Source organism: Myotis nattereri (genome assembly GCF_964212035.1).
Source record: "Myotis nattereri genome assembly, chromosome: 10".
In the NCBI taxonomy this organism is placed as follows: Eukaryota; Metazoa; Chordata; class Mammalia; order Chiroptera; family Vespertilionidae; genus Myotis; species Myotis nattereri.
Window position 1 is genome coordinate 27,841,596 of NC_138085.1, and position 13,651 is coordinate 27,855,246.

At 44.7% G+C, this 13,651-nt stretch overlaps 1 protein-coding gene across 1 annotated transcript; it reads right to left on the bottom strand.

Annotated features, from left to right (window-relative positions):
* Window positions 1-4,335: 4,335 nt before the first annotated feature.
* Window positions 4,336-13,187, bottom strand: IL1A (interleukin 1 alpha). The gene is made up of 7 exons (XM_081101451.1): window positions 13,126-13,187; window positions 12,481-12,535; window positions 11,425-11,473; window positions 10,386-10,608; window positions 8,691-8,864; window positions 7,223-7,341; window positions 4,336-4,704 (listed from the first exon to the last, which is right to left on the bottom strand). Exons 2-7 carry the CDS (start codon window positions 12,525-12,527, stop codon window positions 4,507-4,509), a joined length of 810 nt encoding a protein of 269 aa, XP_080957577.1. The 5' UTR covers window positions 12,528-12,535; window positions 13,126-13,187; the 3' UTR covers window positions 4,336-4,506.
* Window positions 13,188-13,651: the final 464 nt, after the last annotated feature.

The following is a 13,651-nucleotide window of genomic DNA, read 5'->3' on the forward strand; positions in this document are numbered from 1 at the left end:
TCTAAATGCATTGGTTAGTTATTAATGTGGCTCTGTATGTGTGTTTGTGTGGATAGATGAACACATGTGTTATAAATTTGTAATGTGAACTTTAAATAAACCTGAGAATATCATTCTTAATGCCAGTTATGCTGCTGGCTAGCTAATAAAGGGGGGAGAAAAAAAACAAACTCATGGTTTGGTTTGTAATGTAGCACTATAGTTATTTACGTGAACTTCTATCTTTTGTTCCTAATGACCATCTATATGTATGAAATCCTAAATGACCATTATGACGGAACGACCGGAAAGACTGGAACAACTGGTCAAACAGTCACTATGATGCGCACTGACCACCAGGGGGAAGACACTCAAGGCAGGAGCTGCCCCCTGGTGGTCAGTGTGCTCCCACAGGGGAAGTGCTGCTCAGTCAGAAGCTGCGCTCACGTCTGGCGAGTGCAGCTGCGGCGGGATCCTCTCCTGGAACCAGGCAGCACTACAAAGCAGTCGGACATCTCCCACAGGGTCCCGGATTGCGAGAGGGTGCCGGCTGGGCTGAGGGACATTCCTCCCCCCTCCAGTGCATGAATTTTATGCACCGGGCCTCTAGTGCAGTAAAATAATGAGTAAGACAATAATTACATGTCAGATTTACTTTTTTGTAATTTTTATTCAATTGTGATTGATAATGTATCAGTCCTTGTTGTTGTTAGTAATGTGAAACTGTGGTTTTAGCCCAACTTTTAGAACCTAGAAGTAACATTACTTATGTTCCAGAAAGTTTAGATAACAGTTGTCCCATGGTTGCCAAAGTTAAGTTCATTCCATTTTAGCTATCAGGAATTGATAGCAGGTGAAATATAATGGCACATGAATGACAAAGCAAGTTTGAAGGTAGAGGAGCGAAAGATTTTGGCGAATTATCAGCTCAAACAAAGAAAATAATTAAAACACAAATTTATTATCATAATTGCAAGGATCCCAGAATACAGAGCCTCATGGCAATGGAAAGAGCACAACTTGGACCAAAGTGCATTAGTGTAACTACATCAAACTCACTTCGCCTGGAGAACACTGTCTGTTGTTGAGGATACCTGGTCACCCTCACAAATCAAAAAGAATTTGCATAAATATAATAATATAATAATATGTTATAATTATCTTAAATAACATTTATAAATATTTATGTATCCTATTTAATAATAGACAAACATGAGAATTGACCATACCTTCACTACACCCCCCATTAGCTAATCAGCGCAATATGCTAAATTAATCACCAACAAAGATGGTGGCTAATTTGCATACTGCAGGCAGATCCTGCTGCGCTGCCCCTCCTGGCGGCAACGTGATCCTTTTTTTTTTTTTTTTTTTTTTTTATTGCTTAAAGTATTACAAAGGGTATTACATATGTCTCCTTTTTTTTCCCCCCCGCCCTTGACAATCCCCTGGCCTCCCCTACCCCCCAGTGTCTTATGTCCATTGGTTATGCTTATATGCATGCCAGCCTGCCCCAGCGTAGGATCCAGGCCTGCCGAGTGCAGCCTGGGGCACAGGGGGTGGGAGGCGGCACTGGCCAGGCGGGCAGCAGCATGATCCCACCTGCCCCAGTACAGGATCCAGGCCTGCAGTGTGCAGGGTGGGGTGGGCAGCGCAACTTCTGACTCCAAGAAGTGGCCTGGGGGCTGGGAGGCAGCTCCTCTGACCACAGTGCTGGAGTCCAGCTGCTCCACCAGGAGAGGAGCAGAGAAAGGCCGGAGCCTCCCTCAAGGTGACCCGAAACCCCCACCCACACCAGGCAGGCCGCTGGGCCTGTGCGCAGAGGACTAACCTCCAAGCCCAGGCAGTGGCCCTGCCGCAGCCATGGCACTCCTGGGTGCAGGCCCCAGCGGGACGCGGGATGGCGGCGGGGTACCATGAGTCCTGGGCTCCTCGCCTGCCTTCTGTGGCCTCCTCCTGCTTCAGGGCCTTGCCCTCCGCGGCCTCCTCCTCCCTAGCACCCAGAGCAGTGGACCCACAGAGGGCGCTCCCCACTGGCCGAGGGGATGAGTGGAGCGGCAGGGACTCCCGGGTGAAGGGTCGCCTTGGGGAGGATTCCCGACACCTCCACGCCCCGCTCCTGGAGCACTGCCCAGGCCCTGAGCACAGCGTGGAGCCGCGCATGCCTGGAGGGCGTGGGCGTGGGCGTGGGTGGGCACACGTGTGCCTGGTGCAGAGGGACTTGCTGGGGAGCCGACTGCCTTCCCAGGTGGGCCTCAGGCCCAGCGCCCAATGCGGAAGGGCCGCAGTGTGGCCACCAGGCCCTGAAGGCTGCCCTGAAAGCCACACAAAGACAACCTGCTGCTGGAGGGCAGGCATGCGGTGCTCCGGGAAGATGCCGGAGGTAGGGAAGGAAGGTCATGGAAGGGAACAATTGCAAGCGGAGATCCCGAAGGTTCTGAAAGCAGAGGACCAGCTCCCTGCAGACCTGAACTCCATGTGGGTATCTTTCTCGGCCTGTGGAAGCAGTGCGAGGCACAGGAGGAGGTGATGGACCCGGGCTGCGCCCAAGGAAGACTCGGAGGAAGCAACGTGTGGCCAGGGCCAGGCGGAGCAGGCAGGCCCGTGCGAAGCCCGCTGGAGCACAGCCAGACCCCAAGGCGACCACCAAGCCAGGCCCCGGGGAGAAGCGAGCAGATGCCACTCCACTCGCTGGAGAAGACCATTGAGCAGAAAACTAAAGAAACCGATTTTACATCATTTCCCAGGTGGAGAACAGTTGGCATGTAAGCCCCTGACCAGTGCCCAGTCTCTCCTCTGTCTGTCTATCTCACTCTTAGGTACCATGTTCTTTGTTCTCTCTTTTTTTTCCTCTTTTTTTTAAAAAAATATATTTCTTTATTGATTTCAGAGAGAAAGGGAGAAGGGGAGAGAGAGAAAAACATCAATGATGAGAATCATTGATTGGCTGCCTCCAGCAGGTCTCCTACTGGGGATTGAGCCCGCAACCCAGGCATGTACCCTTGGCCAGAATTGAACCTGGGACCCTTCAGTCCACAGGCCAACACTCTATCCACTGAGCCAAACCAGCTAGGGCTCTTTGTTCTCTCTTAACTGCAACTCATTTTTAAACTAGATTGCTTTTAAAAGAAGACTAAATAAAGTTTCCCTTAAGCTGTTTAGGCGGTACTGGGGTTGCTGGGGCTGCTGGGGGCCGGATTAGAGACACAAAAACGCAGGGGAGCCTGGCACCCAGCAGCCCCAAGCCCCGCTGAGGCGGTGTTGGGGCTGCTGGGGGCTTGATTGGAGACACAAACCAGCAGACCCGGCACCCAGCAACCCCAAGGCCCACTACCTTGGTGCTGGGGCTGCTGGGGGCAGGATCAGAGACACAAACCCTGCGAGCCCTGCATAGGACGGGTGCTCCCCTCCAGGCGAAGTGCTTTCCCTCTGACCCTGCTCTCCCTGGGGTCTGGCGCAGAGGGCGTTCTCCTTGGGAACCCGGAAATTCACCTCTGGGGTGACTGCGCAGCAGCCATGCCTGGCGAGCCAAGGAGAGGGTGACCTACCCATGCGGATGTGTACATTGGCGGAGGCCATGCAGCTGCCATAGTTGAAGTCGTCCTTGACGTAGGAGTGGGGATAGTGGGGATCAGAGTCGGCCAGGTTGGCAATGGAACCCCAGCTCCCCACCGAATGACTAGAGCACATGGTCCTCAGTCACTTCCTGAGCAGCAGTCAGCCCCAACTGGATATCAAACCCAAAACCTAAGTAAGTGCCCTGGCAGAATGGAACCCAAACCTTTGCTGTAGCAGAGGAGCTCTGACCCACAGCAGGGGCCAGGGCAGCTGGCGAGTGCAGCGGTGGTGGCGGGACTAAGGAGCAGCAAGCAGAGCGGTAGGAAGCAGCAAGCAGGTGGGCAGTAAGGAGGGAGGGGTCCCGTATTGCGAGAGGGCACAGGCCAGGCTAAGGCACCCCCCCATCCCCAGTGCACGAATTTCATGCACCAGGCCTCTAGTATATAAATAATAACATTCCATCCTTTGCTTTAGTCTTAAGGCTCAGCTTCAAGAAGCATTTTACTGAAATGATCTCATTGATTGTCATAAAATACTGTTGAGGCAGAAAGGACATTCCCTCCATTTTGAAGATGATCAAAATGAAGTCCCAGAAACTTTTGGTATTTGATTAAGTATCCATCAGCAACTTAATAGCAGAAGGCAAGCAGATGGAATGAAATCCTGGGTCTACGGCTTCTCATTCCAAGTGCCATTGTGGGCCTTTCTTAGTTTTCTTGTGCCGTAGTTAACCTGTATGTAATACAGGATGCTCCTTAAATAGGGTGTTCCTTAAATAACAAGCAATATCATATGTTAGTGTTGGTTCACTACACCTTATTCCCTCTCTTGCAAAGAGAGTAAACATTCATTTAAAATTACAAAGGCTCAGCACATGCTCAGCAAGTGACTAAGAGTAAAGGATTTGACTTCTTCATGTACACGGTACATATGGGCTGTCAGCATTTCACAAGGAAGTAGACTTCAGAGTTAAGGGTAGTTTTCCAGTATCTGCAAGTCAATGATAGAGGGATGCCCACTTGCCATGTGCACCTGGTATTCTTGCTTTGTGGCAATAAACAGCTTTGGATGGGCAACTGACTCGAAGTAGTCCTTATTGCCCTGAGTTTCCCAGAAGAAGAGGAGGTTGGTCTCATCTGTGATGGTTTTGGGTGTCTCAGGCAACTCCTAGGATAAGGAGGACAGAGTTGTTAGAGAATAAGATGCTAGAACAAGAATCAAAGTTCACTCCCTTTGGCATGTAGCCTTAGTGAGAAACATAGCACTTTAGGATTCTGACTCTGTAATATTATGTAGGTTCTTCATTCATTTGTTCATTCAGCAAGCATTTATTACATGCCTATTAGATGTATGGCCTCATCTATTCATAATAGTTGATCTCCTTAGTTAACTGGAGAGAAATCCAAATTAGTCATGAAGATTGCCAATGACACCAGTGTCTCCCTATATCCTGGCAGGTGGGGTCAAACGTCATTCTTGTCCTGCCTCCAACACAAGCATAAGACATTTTGCATCAAATCTAAGCACTAGCAATTCTAAGACCTCTAAAAATTTTGTCCTCTAAGCATGTAAATCATACTTTTGGGAAAACAATGTATAATGTAAAAATGTTTATGTCTGTATTTGAATAAATAATTGAAGGTTGAAAAAATAATACACACACACACACACACACACACACCACTACACAGGTATATTAGCAGCTGAATCCTTTCTATAAAATTGTTGATGATTGTGATCTCTTTAAACTGTATCTTTCTTGTGGTTATGAATAGAATTTAACAATACTTTCATGAAAAATTAAAATTCCAATTCTAACTTGAGATACTTCTCTACTCTTTTTAATCTAAAGCAGTGGTTCTCAACCTTCTTAATGCCACGACCCTTTAATACAGTTCCTCATGTTGTGGTGACCCCCAACCATAAAATTATTTTGGTTGCTACTTCATAACTGTAATTTTGCTACTGTTATGAATCGTAATGTAAATATCTGATATGCAGGATGTATTTTCATTGTTACAAATTGAACATAATTAAAGCATAGTGATTAATCACAAAAACAATATGTAATTATAGATGTGTTTTCTGATGGTCTTAGGCGACCCCTGTGAAGGGGTTGTTCGACCCCCAGAGGGGCCGCGACCCACAGGTTGAGAACTGCTGATCTAAAGGAACTAAATATTCTTTTTGAGGTTTTCTTGGGGTTTTTAATGTCAATAAAGATTTTATTTCCCAAACCTATTCCTTTCCTAATTTTTCTCATCTCAATAAGTGGAGTTTCTCCTCTTGCTCTTTTTGATCCTGTCTTCAAAATGTAATGAGATTCTGTCTACTGCTTTCCACCTGTCTCAGCACTTCCCACCCCATGACTATTGTTATTGCCTCCTATTTGGGCTGTCTGCTTCCTCTGTTGCCTTCCTTCTGATCTATTCTCCATTTTAGATAATATAAATGAATTCCCTTTAATGGCTTTTTATTGTACCTCAGATGAAATCCAAATGCAAGGCTCCACCAATACCAGCCTCTGCCTTTCTTCCCTCTTCCTCTTGGTGCCCAGCTCCTAGAGTGTCCTGATCTTTGAAGCTAGCCTTTAAGCTTTTAAAGATCTAGGGCCTGGGATCAGTCAGACCCCTCTGTTTACAATGCCCTTCTCCCCACCTTATATGATGGCATGCTCCCCCCCTCCCATCAGCAGCCCTCATCTTACAGGGAGCTCTATTCTTGCCTCTCTATCTAAAGAGAACTCCCACTTTTCTTTATCTCGGTACCTTGTCCATTTGCTTTACAGCATCTTGCACGTTGTGCTGGTTGCTTGGTTTGTTTATTGACTGTGTCCCCCAGGAGACTAAGTTCTACAAGGTTAGGGACTTTGGTGTACCACTGTCTACACCGCTATTGGCACTATGCTTGACAGACAGAAGGCTGTCAGCAAATAATGCTTACTGAATGACTTCATGAATGAAGCTACTGACACCACTTTCCTTTAACTTGATCCAGGTAGAGAAACACATGCACCACATAAATTCGTGTGTGTGCGTGTGTGTGTGTGTGTGGGGGGGGGGGGCGGGTTTGGATTATACATTTACTGAATAAGAGTCACCTACTTATCAGTGGAGAAAACACTAAGACTAAAGTAGGCATCTGTGTATTTGTCGGGGAAGGTGGTAGTGGATGGGATGATGGATAATGTGGACACCAATGAAGAGAGAGAGGCACTAGAGTCAGAAGGCCAGGGTTTGCCTGTTGGCTCCAGCTTTCTGCCTTGTGCCTGCTGGCACATGATAATCCTCTCTGATCTCAGTTGACTTGTTTGAGTTTCTTGGAGGCAGGCCCATCATCTTAATATCTAAATAATGTAAGCCAGATAGTAGATGTCAGTAAGGATCAAAGGTGGCATGAATAAATGGATGTCCTGGGATGGGAGGTGAACAGGATCAGGCAGAGAAAGAAAAAAGAAGGAAGAAGGCAATTTATCTCTTATACACTCTTGCATCTTCATTTTACTCTCCCACAGATTCTGCCTAGAATTGCCTCTGGGAATGGGTGAGAAGCAGGATGGGGTCAGATGAGCAGGTGGGGACTGTGGTAGGAAGAGAAGAGGACTGTGCACCCTGCTAGGGGTGTCTGCCTTTTGGAGTCATTGACAAATGTATGAGAAGGTAAGTAGAGACAGAGGACAACTGACCTTTAACAATACGGACTCGCCTTCACTTTGCGCACTCAGAAACAGTCGCGTGTCTGAGATTCTCAGAGTCACAGGACGTTTAAGGTCATCTGATTTATAAGCACCCATGTCAAATTTCACTGTGGAGAGAAAAACCAAAAAGAAAGTAAATCTATGGTATTTGTATAGAATCAAGTGTTTATGTAGATACTCTGTATGTGCTTGTGTGTGCCTGTGTGTGTGTATTAGGTCCCTGACTATGGTGTAAGTGCCAGAAATGGAATCTGGCACACTGTTGTGTCCTTTACAATGTCTGCCATATTTACTAGGCAGATTGGTACTTGGTTAATATCCTTAGAATCTTCCAAGTTTAATGAATGCTTGGGGGCTGAGTATTTATTAAATCTCTTGTAATTACATTAGTGGGATAAGACACTGTAATGTGAGCTTATGAGTTCATAATGAACTAAGATGGAGGGGTTTAAGGAGGCTGATACCCATGTTGCTAGTGTTAATGACAAGCAGTTAAATTTTTCTTAAGAACAAAGCCTAATAAGAGTTGTAAAATTATATATGCCTAGGAACCCAGGAGTCCCACTTTTGGGATATGCTCTTCTAAAGAAATAACCTCATAGGAAAAAATGTACATAAACAAAGATATTTGCAACAGAATTACTTAGAGCAAACCCGACTCTCTCTCTCTCTCTCTCTCTCTCTCTCTCTCTCTCTCTATATATATATATATATATATATATATATATATATATGCACACACACACACATATGGTCAATATATAGGAAAATTGGTGAAAATAGAACACAAATGATTTGTAAGTGTCGTAGAGTGGGAAGCATGCTTGCTGAAGTCCAATCAGAGAGAGCCCTGCTGGTTACTGCAGAGGATCTTCTGTGGATCTTGGGAAATAATTTTGTATATGATGACATATCCTGAAGCTAACCATGTACACCATGGAAATGGTGTGATAAAACTTCTTAGACACTAAGTTTCATCCTTCAGAACATATTTGCATCTTATTGGATGTTTTGCCTCCAATTAGGTTATATGATTGAGATAATGGTTCTTTCTAATTTGGTGTTATTGGTAAGTTTGCTTGGCAGGCTTTCTAATGAGGCGTGATGGCTCCTCATTGGTTCTGGGTAAATGGGGGTGAGTCATTTAACATTGTTGAGACTCAGTCTCCTCATCCTTAAGAGGAGGATAAGACTGAGAGAACCACAGGAGAGACTCCATCAGAAAGCTGCACACTGCCCCTAGTGCTCTCAAGGACAGCACACCTGCGTGGGAGGCTCCCAGGTTTGGTTGAGGCTCTTGTCTTTGCCAGGGGTTTTAACTGGGGTGATATGCATCCTTCTGTTCTAGAAAAATTGAGCAAAGCCAGGAGTCTAGAGAGGTGTATTCTTTGAAAGTAGAAAGCTTGAAAGAAATACAGAAATAAGAGGAGGGAGGATGACCGAGTTGTCTGTTTACCTGCTTGGTCCATATTATTTAACGCGGCAGCCATGAGGAAGCGACCCGATGTGTCTCGAATGATACTTTGATGAAGGTCGTCATTCAGGATGAAATGCCTTTTGATGACCCTCATGAAGGGGTACTTCACGTTGCCCTGGAAGCTGTACGGTACTGACTTGGGCTGGAGGATTTCTACAATCATTAGCACAAGCTGAGATTAGTGTCCGGGTGCAAACACATGACATGCCTGCTCTAATACAAGCACAGAAATGAGGCAACAGAGAAGTAGAATCACCCAGCAGTAGCAGAGTGGACTCTAGGATCATTTCTTTTTAAACTTTGATGCCTCAATATTTTTTTTAAAAAGAGATTATTGCTGCAATGTCCTCGTTTTTGGTTGTTTTGGAGATTTCTAAGTAACCAGGAAAATTCTAGCATCCCCATCTATATTTTCAATCGAATGCACTCTGCGTAAATAAATAAATACGTTAAGAATTTTGTATGTTACTGAGGGAGCAGGTCTAAATGTCTGTCCCCCTCTGAGCTGTGATGTAAATCAGAAGCTTCACAAATTTTCATGGCTCTGCATAATTCTACTTCTTGGAGTCTCTTCTAAGGGTGTAAATGGTAATAGAAATGATGGATTATTGATATGGATGTTTGTTGTTGCGTTATTTATATTGGTGAAACATTGCACTCTAAAATGTCCTTGATATATTGCTACATGAAAAAAACCCCTACATATAAAATTGTGTACAGTGTGATCCTAACATGGTCATGTGTATGTAAGTATATAGAAACGACTTATCGTAATACTGGCAGTGGTAAACTCTTAGTGGTAGTATGAGTAATTTTTATTTCTTTCTTACATTTTCTTCTACTTCTTTATTTTCTAGGTGAACATGTACTAGTGTTTAGCTGTTACCTTAAACATATTTGGTTTTTGTTTTGCATAGAGGGTTGTAGAATAGAGGCATGGGAGAAAAATCATGGTTTTTATGATTAGAACCAAATTTGGTTTAAGGCTTTCCCATTTACACATTGTGTGACTTTGGGCAGGTGACTATCTCACTGAGCCTAGTTTCCTCATCTGTAAAAGGAGAGTGTAGAGTTATTGCGAAGTGTAGAGATAATGCAGCCATTAATAAAGTGGTATTGTTGGTAGCATTAATAAAGGCAGTAGCAGCAGTAGTAATAGTAAGAATAACAACAACAGCAATAGCTGATATTTACGGGATATTTTCTACGTGCCAAGCATTCTTCTAGTCAAGAAGCTTGCAAGTATTGATGCATTTAATCCTCACAATGAGTAGCGGCTCTGATGATCTCCATTTACAGCAGAGGAAACTGGAGCACAGAGGGGTTAAGTTATTTGGCCAAGGAGGCATAGTTAGCATGTGGAGGAACACAGCTTATAAGCTGATACCCACTACCAGTGAATAAATGCTTTCTGCCAAAGGCCTGAAAGTCACATGACCTTTATAATATGGCCATGAAATGAGCATGTGAGCAAATATTTTAGACACAGGCCACTGCTGCTTCCTGCCTGCTGGAGAAGGATATCATTTAATCTTCCTTCCTTATAGTTTCCAGACTAGTGCCTGGTTGCCTTCTTGTTACTCTGACTTTAGGTTTTATTTGCCCCCATACTCTAGTGTCCCTACATTTGCTTAAAAATGGAAAACAAGGATATTATTGAACTTGATTGCCTACCTTCTTCTGGATCATTGGCAATGGTTTCTAGGTCATCATCGGTAATGAATTGATTGAAACTCAACCGTCTCTTCTTCAGAATCTTCCCATTGGCCGCCACCACCACCACACTCTCCTTGTAGGTAAGCTGGGATGTCTTAGAGGTCTCAGAGGTACTCAGAGACAGGAATTGGCCCATGCAGTTCTTGGGAAGTGGGTCGTAGCTTGCATCATAGAAGGATTTCTGTGAGAAAGGGAAGTAGAACCTGAGAGGCTGCCCACGGCCATAGAATGAGAGTCCTTTCAGCAGGAGTTTTATTCCACAGACTCAGTGAGAAGGAGCTGCATTTTGGCGTTGGCTAACCCATGTCTCATCAGTCTTCCCCTCTCCCTCCCGCCTCCCTTCCTCTCAGGATTTCCCTGAAAGGATGTGACCTCTTGGCCGGTTATTGTCATCCATCGCCCAACTAAAAAAATGAGATGTAATGAAACAGGTTTACAAATGTGACCTTTGTGAGTGGTGGCCCTCCATTTAGGTCTCTCTCAGGAAGTTAGACTTTTACTGGTAGGGCGCAAAGAGTCTAGAAATAGTCCTCTGAGAACAGCTTTTAGAGCCCGTACCTAATACACACAGACGGTCTCCTAGCAAAATCACGCAGGTGGTGTGTGGCCTGCTTTCTCCACCTCAGCTTCATGGGCTGTTACATTGTAGGGCTCTCGCTAATTTCTGGAGCTGGAGTCAGAGAGGATGACCCCAACATATCTCTTTAGGAGACAGATCCCAAAGGAGCTGTCTCAGGATAGCTTAGCATTCTGACGAAACCTGGCCAAGAGTCTCCAGCTCTTGGGGTTCTAGATATAGTTCTGCTCTGTTCTGGTAAATTCTAGTGACCATGAAGAAGGCCATCAACTCTCAGTGCACAGAGGCAGATACAAGTCTCTGGACCTCTTGCGAGGGTACGACAGAAGCATCTACGATTTGAGCCATTGCGGCTCTCTTCTGGTGGAGAAAACACTAGTGTCAGAATAGCAATCCCGTAAGAATCAGTCATTGGCTTACCTGATTCAGAGAGAGTTGGTCAATTTCAGAACTGTATTCTTCATTTTCACTGTCAAACAAGATGATAAGAATGTAATTGTTTGTTATATCATTACAGTCACTGGGCAACGTATGTTAATGACTACATTATCTTTGGGTAACACACACATGCGCACACGCTCACAAACACACACACACACACACACACACACACACAGCCACTACTGTCATCTTAGAAAATGAAAGACTTCTATAACAGACATCCATACAGTGATTCATCCCTCACTAATTTGCAATTACTGTAGTAATCATCAGGGCAGGCTTTGAACTTTACCTGGGTTTTATCCGCAAAAACAGAGCTTGACTAACAAATTGAAGAGTTGTAATTAAATTTTAGAGAAAAATATTAAGCTCCTCAAGAGAAAAGAAATACTTTGGAAGCACCTCACTTTAATTTTAGCCAAATAGGTGTTACACGCTGCTTTAATGTATTCACTAAAGTGGATCTAGTCATTTATACTTGGCAACACATCCAAACAGCATCTGGATGGCCTAGTGTGTGTTAGTGCATATTAACAGGTAATGGGAGCACCATGCTAGCTGAAGGCTCTATAATTTTACCTTTTTACTCATTTATGTTTCTCCTATGTCTGGATGAGGTTGGACTGTGTGTAAGCACTCATGTGCTCAGACTGCTGTGGAGCTATTTCCCCTTCCAGATTGAGATCAAGAAGTTTCCTGAGAATGGTTTCCCTCTCTGACAGTCCATTAAAGCCTATCACTGTCAGACATGTGACCCCAGCTGAGACTGTGTCTGAGTCGATGTTGAAATTCACTAGGACTCAGCAGGCCTTAAAAATAATTTTTCTATCATAGCTGTCTCCCTGTCAATGTCTCAGCTTAACATGCTGGATGCTTAGTTGCCCTGGGTCTTTGCTGAAGCTGCCGTGACTTTGGAGCTAGGACACATCTCGTCAGTGTCTGCCAGTCCGGCCCCATGCTAGTCACTGTAACCCCTCGCTGAATTCTAACGTGCCTTGATCCCCTCATCGAATCACAAGAGAAACTATTTCCTACCTGTAGCAGCTCTTCAGGTCTTCAAAGAGGTCAGGGACCTGAGCCATCTTGACTTCTGAAAAAGAGAACACCAGGAGCTGTCAGCCCAGCCAGCTCCTGAGCCAGATGCCTTCATAGGGAACCACCTCCGCTGTGTGCTTCTTGAGAAATGTAATGCATGACTTAGCCCACACTCAGCATTTCCCCCATTCTTCTTTTGACTCCCTTAAATGATTTGCATTGCATCTGCCTCCTCTACTAGATTGTAAATTTCTTTTAGAATCTTAGTATTCCTTATGTGTCCAACTCAATGCATGTACATAGGCATTCAGTGAACTTTGGATAAGTTAAAAACACACATACACCACAAGAATGAGGCATTTATCTTACACAGATGCAGGAGAGAGACAGAGTTTGTGGGAGCAGAGTTCCCTAGAGGGAAGGCTTGCCCTTAAATGAAACCAGTTCCTCTGTCTTTCAGTTCTCCACTGGGAGACAGAATCATTTTCTAAAATCTGACTGTGATTCTAACTCACACTTCAAATCAGGAAAGGACAAGAAAGGAAGGAAAAAGCGTTAGCATCACAGAAGGCAGTTTGAGAGATGACAGTCAAGGATACAAAGAAAAAAATATTTTAAAAGCCAAAGATGTGATAAGGACAATACCTTAGCTACTCAGGCGCCAGTGCAGTGACTCCCTCTCGGGCTGGAGACTTAGTCTGAGTCCCGTGCCTTTGCCTTTGTCTTCTGTGGAGTAGGCGTGGCCATGGGTACGTCACAGGGAATTCACACGGAAGAATTTTGCCTTGTATGCTTTTATGTTCGTTCACCCTCACAATGGCAGACTATAAACTTGATAATGCTGTTTGCAGAGATTGCCAGAGTTTATGACTTGCTTTGTGTATTTATTGCTCTGTTCTCAACAAGTATAAACACATAGTCTTAGAAAAAAAAGGAAGAAAACATAGGATACTTAAGAAGTTTCTAAAAATCAATGATGGGAGGGGAAAGAGAACTCCTAAAATCAGAATTATAGGTGTCTAGAGTTGGAGGGGAGCTTCGAAGCTGTGGTTTGTGTTTTGGCTTCATTTGTTTATTGCTCCCTGTGGCTGAGTATGAATGGATGGGGTAGTTGACAGCCCCTGGCAGCTGAGGGATGGTCCGTAAGGGAAGAAGACCCACTTTTTTCTGA

What these genes read in the sequence shown, in the direction of transcription:
- IL1A (XM_081101451.1), bottom strand. Translation starts at nt 12,527, where the DNA reads ATGGCTCAGGTCCCTGACCTCTTTGAAGACCTGAAGAGCTGCTACAG. An exon ending in AAATAATATGGACCAAGCAG is followed by an intron (nt 7,342 to 8,690) that starts GTAAACAGACAA and finishes TTCTCTCCACAG; the next exon opens with TGAAATTTGACATGGGTGCT. An exon ending in GCGAGTCCGTATTGTTAAAG is followed by an intron (nt 4,705 to 7,222) that starts GTCAGTTGTCCT and finishes TCCTTATCCTAG; the next exon opens with GAGTTGCCTGAGACACCCAA.